General features: G+C 39.5%; 1 protein-coding gene across 2 annotated transcripts in view; it reads left to right on the top strand.

The window, feature by feature from the left end:
• The window catches only part of SCHIP1 (schwannomin interacting protein 1), a 595,708-nt gene that overhangs the window by 364,042 nt on the left and 205,201 nt on the right, over positions 1–26,465 (top strand). The window contains exon 1 of one of the 2 annotated variants that reach the window (XM_077488069.1): positions 1,765–2,004. The exons of the other annotated variant lie outside the window; for it this stretch is intronic. Coding sequence (XP_077344195.1) covers positions 1,999–2,004 — 6 coding nt within the window. The 5' untranslated portion in view covers positions 1,765–1,998. Of the gene's footprint in view, positions 1–1,764; positions 2,005–26,465 lie in introns of those variants that run through there. 2 annotated transcript variants of the gene reach the window in all.

Raw genomic sequence — 26,465 nt, 5'->3', positions numbered from 1 at the left:
GAACCCTACGGACTAAGACTTAGATGTCATTAAAGTTCATCGGTGTGTAAAGGCAGGTGTCCCAATACTTTTGGCAATATTGTGTATTTCCACCACAAAGTGTAATGCATTAGCGATGGGAGTGCTGGAAAAAAAAAAGCATGTAAATATACCTAAAACTGCACATAAATGTATCAATGTATAGGAAATGACATGGCTTTAAAAAACATAAAAATGCCTAAAATTGTTTACAGACCCTGGACAGGCTTTAAAATATTACGGAAGAGAAGATTGACCTCACGCACATGCTTCCCCAACATTCAGAATAATATTAATAATTTTGCATGAAAGCCTTATTTAATTTCTGAATCCTGCTAATAGAAAACTAAAATGAAAAGCCACATCTGGTAAATTGCTGTAATATAATAGGACACGTTCCAAAAAGTTTTCCATCATATTACTTTGTAACTTTGCAAGACAAAGATTCCATTAAGTTACCGCTAAATGTCCTAGCCTTTTACTCCATTGGTGGATATTTTTGGGCTGATTTAGTCGAGTGTAGGACAAATTGAGCTCTCTAATATTAAGCCAAGCTGCAGGGAACAAAAGAAGCTTAGCCTTCCATTCACTGCCTAACCAAAAGGAATGATTGGCTGTTTGTACTGTATTTGGAGCTGAGAAAAAAAAAGTATAGGAGTTACAGGAATTTCATTATGTTGCCATGGCAATGATTTGATTCTATTTCAGTTATAGACTGGACATCACCAATCTTTGTCTGTGATGTCATCAATCAACATTGCTCACTGGAAAATGTACAATGTTCAGCCATTCTTACCCCTACAGATATTGGTAAGCTCCAGTGAAATGTTTGCACTCATTTTCTTATGTATGGTGCATGTGCAAGAGATATATATGGTGCACATGTACCATACATAAGAAAATAAGTGCAAATATACACATTATATATATATATATATATATATATATATATATATATATTTATATTGTGTGTGTGTGTGTGTGTGTGTGTTATATATATGTATGTATGTAGGTATATATATACACACACATATAGATATAGATATATATATGTGTGTATACATATATATAAATAAATATATAAATATATATATATATATATATATATATATATATATAAATAAATGCCTAGATAGATACATGTATAATATAAAAAACATTAGATGATAAAATGATTTAAGAATTATTATTATTATTATTATTATAATACACAATTTATATTGCCGACCGTTTACCCAGTGCTTTACAATGTAGAGGGGGGACAGCAGAATTACAGTACAGTGCAATACAGAAGGGACAGGAGGGCCCTGCTCATAGAGCTTACATTCTAAAGGGAGGAGGTGGTGGTACAAAAGGTAAAATAATTAAAAATGGCTTGATGCTTTTAGAATCTAGAATTAGGAAAACATCATCAAGGCTTTAGAAAGACATTTTTTTTTTAAAGAAAGAAAGTCACAACCTATTAATGATTAACACCATGTCCTGGGTCTAGCAGAACTGAACTCATGAATAATTCATATCAGAAACACATTTTCCCCCTGCAAGGTTGATGAATGAAACAGGGAAGGCTTTTGGAAAAGATCAGCTCTCACTCTCCCAGCCTGGCTCACAAATCGTCATGAAACGGGAGGGTTAAGACAAGTTCAGGAGACCCCAGGCACAGTCTGGTTTCTTTTTTTTTTTTTTTTTTTTATTTCTGAGGAGGGGGAAAATCATAGAGAAATTGGTCGCTGCTGCGTTTAGCATGGTTAGATGCTGACAGCTGCTATAAAGAGTTAAGGCGTGAATGTTTGAAGTGAATTAAAGTCTATTTTTGAACTGAGCATTCAAGTCCAGGAGGAATAGTCTCTCTGAAGGGAATGGAAAGCAATGAACAATACCGCTGACAGTCGGTGCAGAACACCATGCCGTTCATACGCCGCGATGTGCCGATGACTGGAATTTTCCTGTAAAATGACTTGAAAGGGAGACACATAGAAGATGAATGTAAGTACGGATGCATTTCTTTATCATTCTTCTTTCCCAAGACTGCAGCAGACACCATACGCTCGTTCCAGTCTCCCATATTCTCTGTTACTGCTTTATTGATTGGAAAGAGTGTTAGAAACCTATTACCTATGATTTAGATGGACCTAAATCAAGAATATTTCCTTTTTAAGTAATGTTGATTCTCACCTGTACCCATAGCTTAGAAAATACCTACATGGGTTTAGCAATGGAGTAGGTATGGGGGTTTCTGCTCTCTTTATCTAATATAATATCTGTTCTAGTAACATAATATCATGCAGGTATATAGAAGGTCTGGTCTACCCCAGGTATGCCCTCACCTGTACCCATAGCTTGGAAAATACCTACATGGGTTTAGCAATGGAGTAGGTATGGGGATTTATGTTCTCTTTATCTAATATAATATATGTTCCAGTAACATATCATGCAGGTATATAGAAAGGTCTGATCTACCCCAGGTATGCCCTCACCTGTACCCATAGCTTGGAAAATACCTACATGGGTTTAGCAATGGAGTAGGTATCTAGTTTTCTGCTCTCTTTATCTAATATAATATATGTTCCAGTAACATAATATCATGCAGGTATATAGAAAGGTCTGATCTACCCCAGGTATGCCCTCACCTGTACCCATAGCTTGGAAAATACCTACATGGGTTTATCAATGGAGTCGCATCAGGGTTTCTGCTCTCCTTATCTAATGTAATATCTGTTCCAGTAACATAATATCATGCAGGTATATAGAAAGGTCTGATCTACCCCAGGTATGCCCTGTTCACATATTATATTCATGCTGTGTGCTCCAAACTCAGGAGACACAAGTCATAACTCTATAAAGGTCACAATGAACTCCTACAATTCATCTGCAGCTGTATATCTCTTTGGACTACATAAATCACATAAGCATCACTAACCAGCTTGCATGAAACTGAGAGTCGGTTATTTTCTGCTTAAGCAAATGATACCTGGCTTTTTTTTTTTTTTTTTTATTCCAACCAACTGTGTATTTTAGGTGTAGAATAATCTGGTTTATAATAAGAACAAGAGAAATCAGGTGATCAGATATTTTGAGCTCTGGTTTGCTTCAGTATCTATTAATAAATGTGAGAGTTGCATGCTTTACCTGTCTTTTACATTGGAACTCATACAGTAAGCGTGTTCTGCATATTGTTCTGCATGAAAAGTCGGAGCTATTTGTCTCCCCCCTATCAAGCAGGCTGTGGTGTGATACCAACACTAATTTGTTTGCAAGGCACAGTCTGACTGTGGGATGAGATGGAAAGCTGCTAAATATAACTCAGGGTTCCTCAATAGATGGTGCACACCTAAAAGGTCAGAACAAGTGAAAAACAATTCAGATTCAGTCTACAAGCTGCTAGTATTGGTAATTAGCAAATCCATCTACAACACATTTTGAACAGATTAGCATCTCTGCCATGTATAGACAGAATTAGATGCAACCATATAGAATTGGAAAACAGGTCTGTAAAATAATACCGTGTTCCAGGCTAGTCTTCCAGTACCTAATCTTGCTTCAGGTATTCTGCACACAAGTCTTTGAACTGCTTGGTCTTTTTGTGAAAGCATCTTGTCTGTCAATGACAGATCATCCTTTCCTTCTGAGAGAGGAAAACCTCTTTTCATGGGGACACTAGGCAGCCACTAAACCAAAATGTAATCCCAGTAGCAGACCAGACCTACATATATGTACCATTAATATTGACAGAATACATTAGTGCAAGTGCAGGGTTTAGCTCTCGTTCTATTTAGTAATTTCTTGTGCATGAAACTTCCAGTCAATGACAATAAATGTCAATAATTGACTTTACATAGGTAATCTGAACAAGTAATTCTAAGCACGCTCCTTTTAAATGTAATATTAATTGCTATCTATAAATATATTAAATCAAAGGTGCTCATATCCAAGGACAAAACGACAGATTTAGGGTTAAACTGCTATATCTGAAATTTCTATTACAAGGGCAATCTTAGGTATTGTGTGATTTTGTGAATGTATGAGTTTATTCCTGATTGCTGTCTGTGTGAGACTTAAAACCTTAGAAACTAATATACCAGAATCATTGTGAGTGTACAATGTAATGACTGTCTTTGAAAGTTTATTGAATATTACTTAAAGGGGTTGTAAACCCTTGTGTTTTTGCATAGGATGCATTAAGGTGAAAAAACACATGGCAGTCACCAGCCCCCCGTTTTACTTATCTGAGCCCCTTCATCTCTTCGGCAGGGACGCGTTGTCCCTCTCTCCACAGGGTCCCGGCTCTTGATTGGATAGATTGATAACAGCGCAGCCATTGGCTCCCACTGCTGTCAATCAAATCCAATGATGCAGGTGCCGGGGGGCCGGGGCCGAGTCCAGCATTCGTGTCTGTGGACGCAAATGCTGGACTCGGGAGAGCGCCTGCAAGGTATCCCCTTAGGGAGAGCACTTCTCCTAGGGGGTTATCTGATGCGGGGAGGAGCCGCTGGGCCCCAGTAGAGGATGTTCAGGGCCACTCTGTGCAACATGAGCTGCACAGTGGAGGTAAGTATGACATGTTTGTTATTTAAAAAAAACGATAATTTAAAATCACCTTAATTGCGATACTGCATGCCTGTATAATATGAAAAAATAGACTTCATTTAAGGGAACCCCTAAAAATGTTGTCTCAAGATTGGGTAAATGCTGGTGGTTTTAGTCACCTACTGGTGCCTTATACAGTGTCTGTTTATGAATTTCAATATCAAGATCGCCCTACTGAGCTACCCTATTGAAGTTAATGGATCTAACTATCTTTGAATGTTTACTAAATATTACTTAATTGTAGTACTGCATGCCCAAATAAGATGAAAAATGTTACTTTACTTTAAAAAAAGATTGAATGCAAGGGAGTTAGGAACCCCTAAAAATGCTGTGTTAAGATTGGGTAAATGCTGGTGGTTTCAATCACCCACTGGTGTCTGATACAGTATCTTTTTTTAGGAATTTCATTGTCAAGCTCGTCCTATAGAAGATCTTGGCTCTGCCCCTCTTGGCACCATCAAGAGGGTCTTAGTCTTGTAGCTGCATGTTCCATAATATTAATACACATATTCACAATACCTTTCAAACATAACATTTTCACAGTTAACTGACATCCAGGTGTCTTATTAAGAATCCTATTCCCAATTACTGTAAATCAAGATGCAATGACAAACCTTACATTGCCATTGACCCTTATGGGCTTTCCATTAATATTTTGAAGGATTTCACAGATCAATCAAACAAACAGGTCTTACCTACTTGCAATCATCTTCCTTCAGACTTGTAGTCAGGAAAAAAAAAAACTTTACAACCTTGGCCCATACTCCCAATCTCACAATTAAATGGTGATAACATTTTTTACCAAGCTTTTAGACACCCATCTACAAAAAAGTTATTGTTTCCTTAATTTATTAGGATTTTTGCACCAACAATAAACTTTATTCAATCTCCATCTCCAGGTCAACACCCAATACTGCCACTGTGTGTCCAATTTTTAATTCAGACAGACTTACACCAATCGGGTTAAAATTCTATATGTATACCCTGGACCTAATATTGTGGAAATTGGAGTAACATCATCCACCATAAATTTACACAGAGGCACCAGATAGAGGTGTCTTTTGACTGCCATACTCTTGCTATAGGTCATTGAACTCAAGAACAATGTACACAATGCAAATTTGTTCCAAGGTTCCCAGAGAGAAATGTAAGTGTCTAGGATGATGATTTTATAATGTTTCTACAAGACTCCACCTTTCTCTAAATTAAGCAATGACAATTAACCAATTCACCACTCCATCAGTAATGTTTACATATTGGCACACATGTGTGCTATTCTATTTAGCGCTTGTCAAACTTGGCTAGTTCCAAATCAACCCCACTGGCAGTGCTCACCTTATTTAAATAACTTGGAATAATAGTAACCAAACCTTGCTCCCTATTTTAAAATATAAAACCTCTGAGAGATAGCATTGCAGTAGCTGCCTGCCTCGAGGCTTCCTTTGTGTGACTGAAATCTTGGACTGATAATGGATGAGTCACTGCGCTGACTATTTCATTTCCGTGTGTATATTGTCCCCTGTGCTATTAATCCCTGTAAGAAAGATTTTTAACAGGCTGTAAGTAGATAACATCTTAATATGTGAAAAGGAGCTAAGATAGGTACAGAAAGGATATACATTCTTTTAAATTTAAATTTGATCAAACTGTTTCTGTTGCCAAAATATGTCCTCCTTTACTGGATTACTCTCTGGTACCCAAATTATTTTTCAACTGATTAAATATTTTATTTTTCTCTTTCATTTGAAGCCTAAAACATACTAGGGCATAAGTGAGCACTCTTCAGAGTCCTAAAACCATGCTTGGGTTGGTTCTACTCATTTTTAACTTTGTTACCTAGCTGGTCAGCTAAAATATTTAATGCCATTGACAGCATTTCAAACATCTAAAAAAAAAAAACATTCCCCATTATTTTGTTTCAAAGGAACAATATATACTCTATTCATTATTTGTTAAAATATGAAACCAAACCAAACATTTTACTATGACCAATAAGTGATGTGAGACTCCCTTCTGGAATAGTTATAATGTTCTTCGGCTACTTCTTTTCTCTTGGGCACACAGTTTGACCTAACGATGTTGCACAATTTCATTACATTATTCAAGATGATTCATTATTATAAAACTGTTCATGTATTAACTTTAATCTTCCTGGCGGTCCACTGCAAAGACACTGAATAGCCACTAGTGGTTTACCCCCATCTCCGATATGTAAGCATACCTTTGGACACGAGACATAATTGGTTCAATATAAGTACACTTATCTGCTTAAATATCTCCAGAACTTTAAAACTTTGACTTTACATTCACTAGTCCCTTATTTTATCGTTTTTGCAAGTGTCAGGCTAATACAGTAGACTTGCAATCCAATTGATTCCCTTATTCTCTTTCAAGCTTATCATTTACCACTCAGCTTAAACCATGTGGGAACTATCGCCTGCACATATTCAAGTTTAAGCTAGGAATGACTCTTTAGGAATGACTTTCACTCTAGCACTAATATTTTTAGGGCAATGCTTGGGCTCAATTGACATTTCTAGGTTAGTCCTATTTCAATTCAATTCCACTTGAATGCCCTCATAAGGTCAATAATGTTTCAGATGAGTAGCGTTGAGATGCAAACACACTTCTTGAAACCATTCACCTTGACCTTCAGACCCTATATTCTAGGCAATAAACACTATGTATTTTTATTGTATGTTAATTATGCAATTTATGTTTGAATATTATTTCATTGTATCATTTTAAATTAAAATTTAGAATGGCACTACATATAATAACCTGATAAACTATTGACTTAGAGCACCTAGACCAAATAATATTATGTATAACATTCAGCCTTATCTATATGTGAAAAAAGTAAAGGCTCAGACTAGGAGACACTGTGGTAGTGGCTTTGGCAGATGGACAAATTCGGGAACATAAATACGGAGGTCTTGCAAATGGAAGAAATTAGTTACTTTTAAACACTGATTTTTGTAATAATTTTTTTTTACTTTTTTTTTATTTTTATTTTTTTAGCTTTGGATAGCATAGGGAAGGTTTGGTACTTCAACGAGTCTTGATGTGATGTGATCTCAGTTTAGATATTTGCTCTCACTTCCCTTTGTCACTGTTCCCGGAAGTAACATAGTAATATAGTAGCATAGTTAGTCTGGTTGACAAATCAATCTAGTTCAACCAATAAAGTAAAGTAGAATGGAAGCTCTGTAACAGAAGCTCAACACCAATAAAAACATGTTTTAGTTCAGTGAGAAAGGGTAGAACCTCTGTCAGGTTTTTATTGTTATCTTCCTGGAGAGATTTCTCATATTTCCTGTCCCGGTGAAAATATTGTCACCCAATATAATTACAGACACCAACAAAACCAAAAAACTAAAGATGTTTGCTGGTGTTACACATTAAGCATATCCTTGCACAAAAGACAACGTTTTAATCAGCCCTTTAACTGTAATATAATTAAGAGCATTAAAAAGCAGTTAAAGGTAGTAAGGCATTTCCAGTGGTAGCAATGTATAGACATTCTCTTTGTGTGAAAAGGTTGCACTTTATCATCACACTTTCTTTGTAACCTTTCCCTTCACACTGGCCTTTCCTGGTCATCCATTTCATTACATATTGTTCCAGTCTGTACAGTAAATGTTATTCATATCCCAGAGAGATTACATCTAGTCTTCTTTCCATTTTAAGAAGACATGGCTTACGTGAATTAATTAATGACTAGATGTCAGAAAAGAGTTAGTATACCAGAAATAAAATAAAGTATACGTCTTCCATGTTTTTCTTACAAGGAATAGTAACAGAGCTTGTGAGCACTGCAGGATAAATAATAATCAGAAATGCACGTTGTTGTGTTTAATATGAATATAAATAGAAAAATACACTATATTACTAAAAGTGTTGGGACTCCTGCCTTTACACACACATGAACTTTAATGGCATCCCAGTCCGTAGGGTTCAGTATTGAGTTGGCCCACCCTTTGCAGCTATAACAGCTTCAACTCTTCTGGGAAGGCTGTCCACAAGGTTTAGGAGTGTGTCTATGGGAATGTTTGACCATTCTTCCAGAAGCACATTTGTGAGGTCAGGCACTAATGTGGGCGAGAAGGCCTGGCTGGAAGCCTCTGCTCTAATTCATCCCAAAGGTGTTCTATCGGGTTGGGGGTGAGGACTGCAGGACTGTGCAGGTCAGTCAAGTCCCTCCACCCCAAACTCGCTAATCCATGTCTTTATAGACCTTGCTTTGTGCACTGGTGTGGGGTTGTTTTTTCAGGGGTTGGGTTGTCCCCTTAGTTCCACTAAAGGGAACTCCTAAGGCATCAGCATACCCAGACATTTTGAACAATATCATACTCCCAATTTTGTGAGAACAATTTGGGGATGGCCCCTACCTGTTCCAACAGTGCACAAAGCAAGGTTGATAAAGACTTGGATGAGCGGTTTGCGTGGCTGGAGCTGCCTGTTGCTCTATAGGGATGCAGCAGCTGTGCTAACACAGCCACAGGTCCTTATTTGAGAGGTGGTCAGGTGTGGGTGAGTGGCCCCAAATGCACCCACATGCCTTTCAAATTAGGATCTGCGGCTGTGTTTGTACAGTCACTGTGTACCCATAGAGTAACACAGCTCCAGCCACGTAAACAAAAATGTTGATTTATACTGTACAGGCCACAGTGCCCATGTAAATGATCCTCAAGACCTCATTCACACAAAATGCTTTCTTTATTATATAAATACAGTTTGATATTTTAGATCTAGCAGGAATTATGTACGTTATGTCATGTTTGTGTCTGCTAATGATTTTAGTGTATTTTTAGCAAATATCATTTTTAGATTTTGAGGGGTGTGGGGGCCTATCAAGTGGGCTCTACGTGCCCTGTGATTTCTAACAGATGTCCTGCTTGCTCACAATGTTTGTAACTTGGGCTAACCTTAGACTGGTAGAAGGCTTCTTAAGACTGACAGGAGAAAACACACCTTCCTATTGACTCTTTTGTCAGCTACCACCACAGTTTTTTTTGTGACTTGCCCAATTGAAAGAGGTTATGTATGCAATTATGTTTCTTTCCCTTTTTTCAGTGGCAATTCTCCTTGAGTTTTAACAAGTGCCTCCAGTCTTCAACAACTATAATCTTGGGGCAAGATCTTACTGTTTATGGCAATATTAAGTTATTATTATTAGAATTCGAGCATTTTTTTATTGGCTTGTGACCCATGCACCATAAAGCAACATATGGGTTAGGAAAACTGTTGAAAAATAACAATGGCTGCAGGATTACGTTATAAAGATTACAATAAGTGAAATGTAGATGGTGCTGAGTAGTTCTAGGTCTGTTTGTCTTTAGTGTACTGAATCTCTATGGCACTTGTTAGTTCTCTCTATTTCTTGTTCCAGTAGGCTAGAGTGCAAAGATGTATCTTCCTGCTTCCTGTTTTACTACGGGCCCAATGAATCCACAACACTGTGCAGAAACCCATGAGTTGTCATGCATTGGTGCATGTTGCTTTGCTTACAGTAGTTCATTTCAAGTAACAGGTCGAAACATACTGCAATGCATATGAAGGTGGGGAATGCTTAATTTTCCTGCAGTGCAGCTTAAGACACAATGCAATATATCATGATGGGATGCTTTGCAGTGCACATTTGTTCATAAGATGTGTTGAAGTGCCATTCATAATGAACGACATTGTAGTTCAGTAATGTACATAACATGCTTTACTATGGTTGTGGTGATAAGGGCAGTGATACAGTGTTACTCCACCTTACCAACCATTCAGTGTCTGCTACCCATGTCTGATCCCTATGCCAATCCAGCGGTGTGCACAAGAGCAGCAGCTCTCCCAGGTCTCCTCCTCTCCATTGGCTCCCTCTACTGTCATTGACAATCAGTGAGACAATGAGGAGAGAGTGGGGGCTGGGCTGAGCTGAGCTGAGCTCCATGTTTGAATGGACAAAGAGCAGCAGCTCGGGAGTGAACCTGCTTGGGTGCCCCCCTAGCAAACTCCTTGCTATGGGGGCACTCGGCAGGAAGGAGGGGCCAGGAGCACCGGTGAGAGACCCCAAATGAGAAGGATCGGGGCTGCTGTGTGCAAAACCACTGCATGCAGCAGGTAACTAACATGTTTGTTATTTTTTTTTAAATCTGCCTTCAATATAATTTTAAAGGGGTTGTAAATGCAGAAGGTTTTTTTATCTTAATGCATTCTATGCATTACGATAAAAAGCTTTCTGTGTGCAGCAGCCCCTCTTATCCCCCCTAACACTTACCTGAGGTCCCTCTCTGTCCAGCGATGTCTAAAGCCCCGTACACACGAGCGGACTTTTCGACATCCAAAGTCTGACGGAATGATTCCGTCAGACTTTTCGATCGTGTGTGGGCTGCAACGGACTTTTGATTCGCAAAAGTATGACGGACTTTAGAAAATGGAACATGCTTCAAATTTTTCCGACGGAACTCCGCCGGACCCGGTCCCTCCGAAAAATTCGCTCGTGTGTATGCTATTCCAACGGACTAAAACCGACGCTAGGGCAGCTATTGGCTACTGGCTATGAACTTCCTTATTCGAGTCCAGTCGTACGTCATCATGTTCGAATCCGTCGGAGTTTGGTGTGATTGTGTTTGGCCAAGTCCGCTCAGTCGAAAAGTCCATCAGAACTCTGTCGGAACTCCGGCAGAACTCCGGCAGAACTCCTTCGGAAGTCTGTCGGACATAAGTTCTCTCGTGTGTACGGGGCTTAAGAGTGTCTAAGCCATCCAAGATTCCCCTTACTGATTGGCTGAGACACAGTAGCAGTGCCACTGGTGCCCGCTGCAGTCAAAGTCCAACAGCCAATCGGTGGTGAGAGAGGGCAGGGGCCGGGTCGGGGCTCTATGTCTGAATGGACACCAGGAGCTGTGATTTGGCTCGGGTGCCTCCATTGCAATCTGCTTGCTGTCGGGGGAACTGAACAGGAGGGAGGGGCCAGGAGCACAGAAGAGGGACCTGAGAAGAGGAGGATCAGGGCTGCTCTGTGCAAATCCACTACACAAAGCAGGTAAGTATAACATGTTTGTTATTTTTATAGGGAAAAAAACGAGACTTTGCAATCACTTTAATGCATGTTTTAAACTGGTGCAATATTTCTTCTAACCACTAGAGGGAAGGATCTACAAAAGAAGCTTCACTAGTAGATGCTTCTCAACTTTTCTCAACCTGGTTTAGAAAAGCCTTCCATTTGACTATTGAGAATAATTCAAACTAATGTTTCTCAACCCCAAGTCCTCAAGGTTCTCAGACAATTAGCATTTTCCAGGCCCAGACTGATTATCTGGCAAGTCTGTCTTTTCTCAGAAAAGCTGGCATAGCTAAGCGGACTTGTTGGCTGGCTGCAGTCCGAGATTTGTACAATGAGGCACCATGTGAAGCCTGCTATTAGGGATGTAGTAAAGTGACAGGTTTCCTTTAAAATTACCCCGTCAGGATAAAAAAAAATATCCTATGAGAAATTCAGTGAAATAGAAGAGCTAATATAGTGTAAAAATTATTGTTAAATTTAAAAAGTTAAAACAACATTTATATTATTGACTCTTTGCTGTCCTGTAATGATACATATATAGCAGGTAGTAAAAACTGGTGGCAGAGAATATAAAACAATTTATGCTAAAATATATTCATGCATAATGAACATCCCATGCATCTAAGAGCTTACAGTCAATACCAAGATGAACTGATGCCCCTCTATTTTAACATGCTTTTAAAAGGTTTAGTGTTAAACACAATTAAATTAGCAATTGATTTGGCTTTTGCAATGCAGAAATCCTAATTAAGCACTATTTGTGATTTCTCATTTAGCTGCCACTGCATCTGCACAATCAGACAGCATACAGGAAATCAATTGCTACAGCTAAGCTCAGTTGTATTAGGTCTACTAAGTGTAGCTACACAACCTCAAGGTATTGAGGCAGAATATCACAAAGTGCTGCTGGGAGATTTTAATTAGTTCCTGACCCTACACTGGTTTTTCCTACAGAAGTAGAAGTAGATTTTGTAACTCCGGCAAATCAGTATATGTAAAAGATGCCTAAATGTGTTACTGTGACACATAGCTTCACCAGTAAGGTGGCAATAAACTGGCACCTGCAATTGTGCTAAGACAATATGATATCACCCAACTTACAATATTTGACCAGTAGCCTATGGGACATTATTTACTTTTTTGTTGTTTTTTCTAATATTGCCTTAGTATTTCACTGCTTTAGTCTTAGGCAAGCCATAGATCATGCAATTATCTTTCCTGTAACCAAGCTATTGTGTCCTCCTGGTGGGCGGTGTGGGGAGCTATCCCTGCCAGGAGAACAAAGGGATTATTGCTAGTGACTACAGTCGCTAGCTGTAACCACATGCTAAAACTCTGACATGCTGGTTGTACCCAAGTTAACCGATGGATCGACTTGAGTAAAATCAGCCTGCCCATAGATGGATTTAATATTGGCTGGTCCCTGCTCAACTGACCAAGATTCGTTCCATCTATGGCCAACTTTACTATAAACCAGGAGTAGGCAACCTTAAAGAGGTGGTGATCTACCTGAATAATATGTGAGAAGTCAAAGATGGCTAGGCACAGTATCCCGTTGTTGTAGCCAGTTCAAGGCATATTCCATGCACATTTCCTGCACTGCATTCAAAACACACTGCCTCTGATTTTCTGTTGGTGATAATACCAGATTAATAACTGCACCCCAAACACAGTGCATTTGCCTGCACCAAATTGCATGGTACTGCAGTTCCCAAGCCAGAGACCCCTGCTTCCATGCTGGGTCCCTGGCTTTGCACTTATAGATACCCTTCAAGCGTCACCCCTGCTGACCAACTAGGTCCCTGGCTTGGCACTCACTGATGCTCTTCAAGCATCACCTCTGCTGTCCCGCTGGGTCCCTGGTTTGGCATTTGCTGAAGTTTTCCAACTTCTTCACCATCCCCAGTTGGTGAGAAGACTGCTCTAGTACTGGCTCCAGCTTATTCACAGTGGTCTCCAGTAACAAGATGGATTGTTCCTTAGTGGCGACAGCTTCCCCTCTACCTCCGACCACAACTGGTTCTCCATCCAGTGGAACCGTTACTCTCGGTTGGACTCCAATCCTGCAGGCTCAACCCTGTGCTGCTTCCCCTGCTTCTGGATAGGCATCAGACAGCCTAGAAGCCAGATGTACCTGGGATAGGCCTCAGGCTTCCGGCCTAGCAGCCCGGGCCAGCATAACACACGTCCATCCAGACAGCCATCCAGGTGTCACAGAACCCCGTTCACCTGACTCCACCCAAATAAGCTCTCCCAGCAGGCCAAGGGACAAAACAACCCCACCAATTGACTGAGACACCCCATCCATTCATAACCTGACCTTGCTAAGCCCTTGGGTTTCTAATGTCACCAGCATAACACCACCTAGCGACAGAAGAGAGAAGATGCAGCAAATCCAGAACTAGAGAGGAATCAGTGGATCTACTAACAATTAACCAGGGCAACTACTGCCTGGCAAACTAAATTTACTTAGCAACCCTGTCTGAACACCAGGGTGCTACATATATTAAAAAAATATGTACAGTATATGAATCCAAATGTGAGAGAGGGAAAAGGAAGAAGGCAACAGAAAATAAGATTTTATTTAGGGTGAATCTCAACATGATGAACATGCAACTTTGAGTTAACTGAAAAAAAAAAAAATGATCCGACTATTACTGAGCAATGTTTTTCATACATAGTTGCATAGTTACATAGTAGGTGAGGTGGAAAAAAGAAGTCAAAAAAGTTAAAAGTCCATCAAGTCCAACCTATGTGTGTGATTATATGTCAGTATGACATTGTATATCCCTGTATGTTGTGGACGTTCAGGTGCTTATCTAATAGTTTCTTGAAACTATCAATGCCCCTCGCTGAGACCACCGCCTGTGGAAGGGAATTCCACATCCTTGCCGCTCGTACAGTAAAGAACCCTCTACGTAGTTTAAGGTTAAACCTCTTTTCCTCTAATTTTAATGAGTGGCCACAAGTCTTGTTAAACTCCCTTTTGCAAAAAAGTTTTATCCCTATTGTGGGGTCACCAGTATGGTATTTGTATATTAAAATCATATCCCCTCTCCAGTGTCTCTTCTCCAGAGAGAATAAGTTCAGTGCTCGCAACCTTTCCTCAGAACTAATATCCGCCAGACCTTTTATCAGCTTTGTTGTCCTTCTTTGTACTTGCTCCATTTCCAGTATATCCTTCCCGAGGTCTGGTGCCCAGAACTGAACAGCATATTCCAGGTGCGGGCGGACCAGAGTCTTGTAGAGCGGGAGAATTATCGTTTTATCTCTGGAGTTGATCCCATTTTTAATGCATGCCAATATTCTGTTTGCTTTGTTAGCAGCAGCTTGGCATGGCTTGCCATTACTGAGCCTATCATCTACTAGGACCCCCCCAGGTCCTTTTCATCCTAGATTCTCCCAGAGGTTCACCCCCCAGTGTATAGATTGCATTCATATTTCTTGCCACCCAAATGCATTATTTTACATTTACATACAGCTAGTTAGTCTCCACCAATTGCCATTTACCTGTTTGTAGAGAATGCCTTTATTGGTCAGTAAGGTAGTTAGTCCATTGGGCCCTGGAATGGCAGTTGGCAGAGCTTAGCTTGGCTTGGCCATCAACAAGGTGAAACCAAATCAGGTAAAAACACAGATGAGGCTTTTCTGGGCAATAGCTGATATCTCTTGCTATCTGCTCTTAGGCAACAATTTTACTTTAAAACTTTACCATAGAAAACAGATTTGTTTTAAATCAAGACAGAAATGTAATGATTTTTATTTCTACTCAAATATTATTATTATACACGATTTATATAGCGCCAAGTTTACGCAGCGCTTTGCAATGTAGAGGGGGGACAGCACAAATACATGGAAGGGACAGGAGGGCCCTGCTCATTCTAAAGGGAGGGGCACAAAAGGTAATAGATGCAGGGAATTATTTGATGGGGGTGGCTCGGGGACAGTTGTTGGGTGTGGAATAGGCTTCCCTCACATTTTTTTTTTTTTTTTTACAAACGGTTTTTATTATGTATAAGGTCATAGTACAAGATTTTAACAGTGGTAGAAGATGTACAAGTGAGATAGTCATTTAGATTATACATTATATCTGAGTAGAGACATATATGAGAAAATACACATAGTATATTATAAATCTATATAACATTTGCAGGGAAGGATCTGTGCTTAGATTAACAGTAGTGAACATTACACCAGTAGTGAGGTTTCCCACAAAGATCATTTTTTTGGGTATATAAGCATGGTGTCATATAATGTGGGGTGTATTCTTTCTGATAGTTTGATGTTTGCCATACAGTTGAGAACCTTGGGCCATGGTACGTTGGATGAATGCCAGTTGGAAGCGATGGTCCAGTGGATAGAGCTAAACAAAGTATGGATTAGTCTAGAACTGGCTAATGGTATGTCTTGTATGGGGGAGAATAAAAGGCACATTTGGGGTGTTAGTGAAACTTGCATTGTGCCAGATGTTTTTTTAGATTGGGGCAATCCCAAAATATATGTAGTAGTGTTCCATGTGTTGGGCAGCCCCTGAAACAGAGTGGGGATGTTGATGGCTAGAATGAGTTGAGTTTACCCCCTATGAGGCAGTTGTGTGGCAGATTCTCTGATGGTGGTAGTTTTGGTGCATTTGTGTAAGTTTTCAAATATGGCATCCCATTGTTCAGGGGGGGGGGGGGGGGTGAAAAATGTAGGTCTGATTCCCATTGTAGCATGGGGTGTGATTTTTCTGGCATATTGAATTAGTTTAGATTTTTATAAATTTTGGAAATTAGTCCTTTGTCCCGTGGGGAGGAAATACAAACCAGTTTGAATTGTGAGAAGGGGGTACATAGAGTGAGTGAGTAATATTTTTGGTAGAAGTATTTTATTTTCGTATAATTTTCATGTTCTGTAGATGCAAGGTCATATTTTGTTTGTGTTCAGTGAAAGAGTAAAATGTATTGTTATGGGTAAGTGATTTTAGTTTATGCAATTTCCATATTGTTAATGAGTTTTGGTTATTATCTAAGGAAGTGAAGTGAGGGTCTCCTAGAAAGGATGCTAGGGGAGGAATGTCTGAAGACATGTTGAATTTGGTATCTTGTCTAGTCCACAGTTGGAGGGAGTGTGTTACAATTAGATTTAATGGTCTTATTTTCTGTAGTAAGATACTCTTGGACCAGAGTAGTCCTTGTAGGTGGTATGGAAGGACTGATTGTTCTTCGAACAGGAGCCAGGGGATTTGGGAGGCTGGGGAGTACCATTGTGCTAGTTCGGTGAATTTGGCTGACCGATAATAAATCCATAAATGTGGGATATTAAGACCTCCTTTTAGTTGTGGCCTAAACATTAAGGACTAGTCAAACCTTGGTTTTTTGTTTTGCCAAATTAATTTATTTATTTCTCTTTGGAGAGAATCTAACATATTTTTGGGCAATATAAGTGGAAGGGCTCTAAAAAAATAAAAAAAAAGAATAAAAGTTTGGGTAGTATAACCATTTTCGTGGCCACTATTCTTCCCGAGAATGATATTTGGTATGATGACCATATTTTCATTATACTTTTCATGTTGTTAAATATTGGTGGGTAATTTGCATGGAATAGTGTTTTGTATGAGGGTGTAATATGGATTCCTAGGTTTCTAAATTAATCCATGCACCAATTGAATGGAATGGAAATTTGTCTTTGAGTTTTGTTATTAAGGCTGGTGGGATATTGATGGGTAGGGCTGAGCATTTAGACAGGTTTATATTCAAGCCAGTCAGGTCATGAAAAATGTCGTTTTGGTCAGATTTGGTAAGGAGATCTGTTAGAAAGAGGAGGACGTCGTCCACATAGAGGCTTAGTTTGAATTCACTAGAACCTTTAGTGTATCCTTTGATATCTGTGTTGTTTCTAATCGCACAGGCAAGGGGCTCTATTGCCAGCGCAAAGAGGAGCGGGGAAAGTGGGAAAAAGTCAGAATTGTTGCTGGGAAGTTTGATGCGTGTTTGAGGATTATAGTAGAGTGCTTTGAAACCATGTAAGAATTCACTGTTTATGCCGTATTTGGGGAGTAGTGTGTCTATGTATGACCAGCTGATGCTGTTGAAGGCTTTGTGGATATTAAGATTGAGTAGGAGTGTAGGTTTAGAGTGTAGGTTAGAGTCTTGAATGATGTTTGTAGTCAGTCTTATGTTATCCGTTATTTGTCTGTTCGGGATGAATCCTGTTTGGTCTGGGTAAATAAGAGTAGCTAGTCTGTTAGCTAGCATTCGGCCAAATATTTTATTATCAATGACTGAAAATGGGTGACTGATGCGATATTTTTGTGACATGTTTGCTAGGAGCATTTCTGATGGGAATTGGTTTCCTTGTAGGATATGGTTATATAATTTTGTTAGGTGTAGGGGTTAATGTGGAGGCAAATTTTTTATAATATGATGTGGAATATCCATCAGGGCCTAGAGCTGTAGAGGTTTTTAACAAGCTTATAATTCTATTAATTTCTATGTCTGAGCAAGGAGCGTTGAGAATCTCTATTTGTTGGTTAGATAAAACGGGTAGTGTAATATCATTAAGCCAGTTCAGGGAAGATTGTTTAGGTGAGGACTGGGGAGTAGAGAGAAGATTTTTATAGAAGTCTAAAAATATGTTCATAACTTCTTTGGGATGGGATACTAAGTTGCCCGATGAATTCCTTCATTTATAGGTGTAGGGGGTTTTGTCATTTGATTTAGTTTTCTGGCAAACATGGTAGAGTATGATTTGCTATTAATCAAAAATCTGGCTTTAGACTACCTAAGGGCTTTTTCTGTATCTGATGTAAGGAATGAGTCTAAGGCTGTGCGTTTTTCTTGGAAATGTTTAAAAAGATCACTGGAGGGGTTTTGGTTGTTCCTGTGAAGAGATCTTATATCAGCGAGTTTAGATTTGTTTTAAGTAGTTGAGGCAATATTAATCAAATGGCCTCTCATGACTGCCTTATGTGCCATCCATAAAGATGTAGGTGGCATGTCTGGTGCTATGTTAAGCGCAAAGTATTGCTCAAGGTGTGAAAAAATTTCTTGAGAGATTGTTGGGTCAGTTAACAGGGAATCATTTATTCGCCATTCATGCGTAGTGGTTGCTAGGCCTATATGTGAGGTGTTGAAGGAGACTATATGGTGGTCTGACCAGGGACAAGGGTGAACCTCTGCTTTTGAGGAATTGGCTAATAAGATTGGGGTACAAAAAATATAATCCAGCCGTGCATAGCTATCATGTGGGTGAGAGTAGAATGTGTAGGCTTTGATATCTACATTGTGAGCTCTCCGTATCTACTAGTTGGTGGTTGTACAAAGATCGGTTTAGTGATTTAGGGAATATTTTTGAGGATGGAACTACTCTACTTCTATCTAGAGCTCAGCTGAATATGCAGCTAGGTTAGTGTTATATGTTGTGCAATAGAATTGACTGTAACCTTTGTCCAAAAATGTAGGATGTTTATCTGTTGCAAAATGAGTTTCTTTGTAAATATTTTATTAAATCTTTTCATGTGACAACACTGAAGAAATAACACTTTGCTACAATGTAAAGTAGTAAGTGTACAGCTTGCATAACAGTGTATATTTTCTGTCCCCTCAACATAACTCACTACACAGCCATTAATGTCTAAACCACTGGCAACAAAAGTGAGTACACCTCTAAGTAAAAATGTCCAAATTGGCCCCAATTAGCCATTTTCCCTCCCAGATATCATGTGACTCGTTAGTGTTACAAGGTTGTAGGTGTGAATGGGGAGTAGGTGTGTTAAATTTGGTGTTTTCGCTCTCACTCTCTCATACTGGTCACTGGAAGTTCAACATGGCACCTCATGGCAAAGAACTCTGAGGATCTGAAAAAAAGAATTGTTGTTCTACATGAAGATGGCCTAGGCTATAAGAAGATTGCCAAGACCCTGAAACTGAGCTGCAGCACGTTGGCCAAGACCATACAGCGGTTTAACAGGACAGGTTCCACTCAGAACAGGTCTCGCCATGGTTGACCAAAGAAATTGATTGCATGTGCTCAGCGTCATATCCAGAGGTTGTCTTTGGGAAATAGATGTGCTGCCAGCATTGCTGCAGAGGCTGAAGAGGTGGGGGGGGGATCAGTCTGTCAATGCTTAGATCACATGCCGCACACTGCATTAAACTGGTCTGCATGGCTGCCGTCCCAGAAGGAAGCCTCTTCTAAAGATGATACACAAGAAAGCCCGCAAACAGTTTGCTGAAGACAAGCAGACTAAGGACAGGGATTACTAAAACCATGTCCTGTGATCTGATGAGACCAAGATAAACTTATTTGGTTCAGATGGTGTCAAGCGTGTGTGGTGGCAACCAGGTGAGGAGTACAAAGACAAGTATGTCTTGTGTACATTCAAGCATGGTGGTGGGAGTGTCATGGTCTGGGGCTGCATGAGTGCTGCCGGCACTGGGGAGCTACAGTTCATTGAGGGAACCTTGAATGCCAACATGTACTGTGACATACCGAAGCAGAGCATGATCCCCTCTCTTCAGAGACTGGGCCTCAGGGCAGTATTCCAACATGAGAAGGACCCCAAACACACCTCTAAGATGACCACTGCCTTGAGTACATAGGGCTGGCTCATGGATACTCCCCTCTCCCCTCTAGCACAACTTAAAAGACAATTATATAATTAACATGTTAATTAACACAGCACTTAAGGCAGCCTAGGTGACCAGACAGTTCTCCTCCGGAGGTCAATGTGATCAGCTCTTTCAATGATCATGTATTGTTCAGAATTAACAACCAAGAATAATTTGGGCAAATCCAAGAAAACCTTCTCACAATAGCAGAGTTGATGACATCAGCATCTTCTAGGAGCCCCAACATTATGAATCAGTCACTATTTATAATATGGCAAATTGCGGGGTTCCCAGAGTCTGTGTGTCTTGGGGGGATATGGACCTGAATCCAAGGTAACACCACCTCCAGGGTCCCCAGGCATACAGCTTACAAAGAGCACTGTTTCCCCCAAATGCCAGGGCCTATGATCAGTGGGCAAGAGGCTAGCATTCAGTCCCCTCCAAAAGCCCCTGTCCCAGCTAGGTCTGTCACAGTTATGAAGAAAGTTTACGAGCACTGAACTTATTCTCTCTGGGGAAGAGACGCTTGAGAGGAGATATGATTTTAATTTTCAAACACCATACTGGTGACCCCGCAATTGGGATAAAACGTTCCCATGGAAGGGAATTTAATGAGACACGTGGCCACTCATTAAGATTAGAGGAAAAGAGGTTTAACCTTAGACTGCGTAGAGATTTCTTTACTGTAAAAGCGGCAAGGATGTGGAATTCCTTTCCATAGGCGGTGGTCTCAGCAGGGAGCATCGATAGTTTAAAAAAACTATAAGATAAGCACCTGAACAACCACAACATACAAGGATATACCACACAATGCTTATACTCTCGTGCCCTACGTGTATAATTTGTATAAACACAAAGTGCTCTCTATTGGAAACTGTAGAAATGCTAAAAACCTGCAGCTGCTTGAATCTACTATTCATACGAATAATATCATGCAAAGATCAAAAAAATTGGACCAGATGCCAGGAGAGATAATATGTGACAACCCCGTCACAACACTCCACTGGCACACTGGAAAGCAGCGCTATATGACAGTGAACCTTAGCTGGTAATACATTCAAATGATAATATATGTATACGTGTACAATTTCTGTATGTCCATCACATATATAATAAATTGCGCAATCACATTACAATACTTTAAAACAATGTGCTACATAATCCGGATGAAGTTATTTTCCTCCCCCTTTTTTTTCCTCCAATCATAAGCACAGTGTCCACACAGGAGGAAATGCACCGCTGAAACTTGTGTGCACAACAAGAAATCGTTCAAGGAGAGTGAAACCACGCACTTCAAACAAAACTCCCCCTTTGATAGCGCTCTTACCGAAATACGTAGGTTAAATCAGCACTTCATATATACTCTTTCCAACATCTTCCCTTAGGACATGGTTATCACTGTTACTTCCACCGTCCCAATAGTTGTAACGTAAATGGAAAATGAAAACGTATATAGTGTGATACCGTAAAAACACTTAAATTTATTTGAATGAAACAGCAAAGCAAACACTCACTAATGACAATTTCAAAACAGGCATATTCAGATTATCACCACAGAATAATCCACAGGATCACCTTCCCCCTGGACTGCATTGGGCTTACAACTGAATGTGTACCTCTAACGTTCTCTCATAGTCCGTCCTTGTACCGTTACACTGACGCGTTTCGTCCGTTAATGGACATCATCTGAGGGTCAAGGATACAAGGATGTACAATGTAATACTGACATATAATCACACACATAGGTTGGACTTCATGGACTTGTGTCTTTTTTCAACCTCACCTACTATGTAACAACATTTTTTGCTTGCACATAATTGGAGAAATGTGGGACAGCTTCACCTCTTCCACTTATCGAAGAAAAACTCCTTTTGCAAAATGAACAGCCGATTTGCCTTTAATAAATCAACTTCAGTGAGTATGGCTTATGGTCTAAAGTATCTAATTTTTAATTTGCACTTTATTTTCTAATTATATCACAGCAGCTGTATGCCTTCAAGTGAAACTTTTTTTTTTACCTCTGTTTTTACTGTTCTCAACCTGTGTTGATTCAGCAGTTGATATCATGTTCAGCAGCAGAGAAGTACATTCAGGGATAGTGTGTTTAAAGTCCAGCTGTCCGTGTTATTTTAGGAGTACCAGATTGTATACTGGAAGCATCGTACTGCCTCCAGAAATGTCTACAGTATACAGTATGCCACAGAATTAGCTTAATATGCTGGGTACGTTTCCAGTAGCTAAATATCTATCTAATATATACTGTGTGTATATATATATATATATATATATATATATATATATATATATAAACGTTTTCTTCTTCCTATTTAACATGTATGGTATTTTCATGTAAAAAACTAATGGCCCTTGCCCCATCTATAACTGGCCTTTACAGCAAGGAGCACATGGAAGGGCAATGCATGTAAAACAAAACCAGAGATATTCCAAACTCACCTCACCAACGTCTGCTTACTAACCAAATCAACCTATAACCAAATCTAACAATATACGTTAAAAACAGGGGTTTAGTTAACCATGTTTGCAAATGCATGCATAAGCTGCAGGGCCCCTCCATAGCACCCTGTATTACCTGAAGTCCTAACCCTTGTAAATGTATGAGAGTCTCCAATGGTGGGAGCACATGCATTCTAATGGATAGGTAGAGGGCAGGTGGGCCTGAAGGTAGCCCAGTCCTCCTTAAAGGCAAAGGGGTGCACACCCAGCACATAGTACAATGGCAAAAAAGGTGTCCAGTGTGTCCCCTCACCAATATTACATCAGTAACAAATGGCCCTTGTCCCCATCTATAACTCGCCTTCGCAGCAAGGAGCACACGTAAGGGCAATGCATGCAAGACAAAATCAGAGAAAATTCCCAGCTCTCATTACCAACCAGTCTGCTTATAAACCAAATTAACCTGTCTAACTGTATGCATTAAAAACAGGAGTTTAGTTAGCACACATCAAGCATAGAGAAAAATAAAATAAAAGTAAAATTGCATATAATGCTGGTAAAAAGTATACTCTTTTATTGATCAAGTACAGTAATTACTATAATAATGTAGCATACAGATTTGTTGTAAATATTTTTTATACTATGTCTTATATTATTTGTTACATAATCTTGCATATCCTAATTACCAATGAATAAAAGGACGTTTTTTGTTTTTTTTAACACTGGTGGGCAGACGTGTTAGCGCTGTAAGCAGTTCATGAACTAAAAATAAAAACCTGTTTGTTTTCACATGTTCCCCCTGTTAATTCTTGCCGTCACTTATATGTAAACCCAGAAAATATTCCAGGAATAAGTGTTTCTGTTAGCATTCCTTCTGTGCTTCTATTTAAAGAAACTTGTAAAATTGGTGGAAATCTAGGAGATGTGACATAAATTGGTTGGAGGTAATTGCAGTAAATCTAAAGAGCAAATTTGTGTCTCATCTCACATGGAAAACACATACACTTGAGCTCCAGTTGTAGCAATGTCATGACCTTATAAGAAATGAAAATGGCAAAGAGTGACATACCATGTTGTTAGTCATTTATAGACATTGAATGAAAAGATACCTAAAAAGTACAGTATGCTCAGGAGAGATCGTAGCAAGCATTTTATAATTACATTTTCTGTGCAGTATCTCTTACTAATGCATTTGTCCATAAATGCAATATCTAATATTATTATAGATATTTACACAGCATTTTTACATATTGCATATTTACATCAGTTCCCGTCCTCTAGGAGCTTGCAATGTAAGGTCCCTAGCTTGCATACACATTCTATGGCCAAATGAGGCAGGATCCATTTAACTTACCAGCATGTCTTTGGTGTCATGTATTCACTTAAAGCGGTTTGGTACCTAAAAATTAAACTTCATATTATTAAAATCACAAGATAGAATACTTACCTAAATGAACCCTGAAAAAAAAAAATATTCTTTACTTACCTTTTATTTCAGATGTTTCTGCTGACTTCCTGGTTGTCCTCCCGTGGGAGTAGGCGTGGTTATCGTCCTCGCAATGGTCCCTGGGAAATTTCCCAAGAATCCATGGGGGGACAATGAAATTGCGAAATCTCGTGAGATTTCGTTAGGATGCCGGTCACGTGACGAGGGCGTGTCCGAATTTGCCATTTTTAAAGTGGGCAGGCAGCTGTATCTGCCATTACCACCATTGCACACTGAGCATGTGCGAGATGGAGCGGAGCATGCTGGGAGCCGAGCGTCATCAATATACAGGAAGTAAATGCCTGTGGGCTTCAGACGCCCACACTTAAAATGGAAAATGCCAGAGCACTTTTTTAAAAGTCATCCCGAGGAAAAGAATCGTCACGCCGGGGGTCAAAAAAACGCCGGACGTGGATGCTAAGCGAAGGTAGCAGTCGCCCACTTGTAACACAGGTAAGAAAAAAAAAAAAAAAGAGCGGAATCCCGCTTTAACCCTTTAACGTTCTGCTCCACCGTTTGGTAGCGCACATTTTGAGTCACGCTAACTCATTGAAAAATGTGGACTTTAAAGGGTTAAGCACAGAGAGGACATGCAAAGTAAGGGTAGTATCCTGGATGGGATTTGAACTGAACACCCTGAAGCTGCCAACAAGATCGATAATCACTAAGGCAGCCCATTAGGTACCTCTTTTTTTTCCATTCAACCAGCAGGTATGACTAAAAAAAAAATTGCCTGGATCCCTCATCCACCTTGAATGTGGATAAATCCTCCCCACTGTGCCTTTGTATTCTGACAGTGGGGAAACATCTCTGCGATCAGAATACACTGATCAGCGTTGCCAGCTATAGCAGGCAGCACTGATCAAGCAGAAATTTTCCAACAGGGCGGTTGTACAGAAGCTGATCAGTAGTTTTTACTTCTGTACAACCACCCTGCTCATACATGGATTGAAATTCGTCCGGTCCTTGCTGAACCAGTCACATTTCGATCCATGTATGCATAGCTCCCAACTGTCCCAGATTTTGAGGGACTGTCTCTGAGTTGAAACAATGTCCCTCTGTCCCTCTTTCTCCCTCATTTTGGTCTGATCTATATAGTTGTGTATAAAATGCAATTTTTATCTTTCAGAAAGTGTTTCCCAGTGCTAAACCCTTCATCCAATTTTTAAATTGCTGAATTTCTAAATTTTAAAAGCCAATATAAAAAGGTAGTAGTGGTAAAAAAAAGCCCTTGTGGGTTTAATTAACTTTTTTTTTGGTTAATTCTCCTTTAACCACTTTCAGACCGGACCATTTTGCTGGTAAATGACCAGAGGTGTTTTTACACTTTGGCACTGCGCTGCTTTAACTGGTAATTGCGTGGTCATGCAATGTTGTACCCAAACGAAATTTGCGTCCTTTTCTTCCCACAAATAGAGCTTTCTTTTAAAGGTATTTGACTGACTCTGCGATTTTTATTTTTTGCGATATAAACGTAAAAAGACCGCAAATTTTGAAAAAAAATGATATTTTCTACTTTTTGTTATTAGAAAAATCCAATAAACTCAATTTTAGTCATACATTTAGGCCAAAATGTATTCAGCCACATGTCTTTGGTAAAAAAAAAAGTCAATAACTGTATATTTATTGGTTTGCGCAAAAGTTGTCACATCTACAAACTAAGGTACATTTTCTGGAATTTACGCAGCTTTTAGTTTATGACTGCCTATCTCATTTCTTGAGGTGCTAAAATGGCAGGGCAGTACAAAACCCCCCCAAATGACCCCATTTTGGAAAGTAGACACCCTAAGGAAATTGATAAGAGGCATGTTGAGCCCATTGAATATTTTATTTTTTTGCCGCAAGCGATTGAATAATGACAAAAAAAAAATTTTTTTTTTTTTACACAAAGTTGTCACTAAATGATATATTGCTCACACATGCCATGGTTATATGTGGAATTGTACCCCAAAATACATTCTGCTGCTTCTCCTGAGTACGGGGATACCACATGTGGTCGACTTTTTGGAAGCCTAGCCGCGTACGGGGCCCCGAAAGCCAAGCACCGCCTTCAGGATTTCTAAGGGCATACATATGTCATTTTACTCCTCACTACCTATCACAGTTTTGAAGGCCATAAAATGCCAAGATGGCACAAAACACCCACAAATGACCCCATTTTAGAAAATAGACACCCCAAGCTATTTGCTGAGAGGCATGTTGAGTCCATGGAATATTTTATATTTTGCCACAAGTTGCGGGAAAATTACAAACTTTTTTATTTTTTTAATTTTTT

This window comes from Lithobates pipiens, unplaced genomic scaffold (assembly GCF_037356315.1).
Source record: "Lithobates pipiens isolate NorthernLeopardFrog02 unplaced genomic scaffold, aLitPip1_a1.2 Scaffold_18, whole genome shotgun sequence".
Lineage (NCBI taxonomy): Eukaryota > Metazoa > Chordata > Amphibia > Anura > Ranidae > Lithobates > Lithobates pipiens.
The sequence above is the reverse complement of the archived record's forward strand: the minus strand, read 5'-3'. Positions and strand labels throughout refer to the sequence as shown.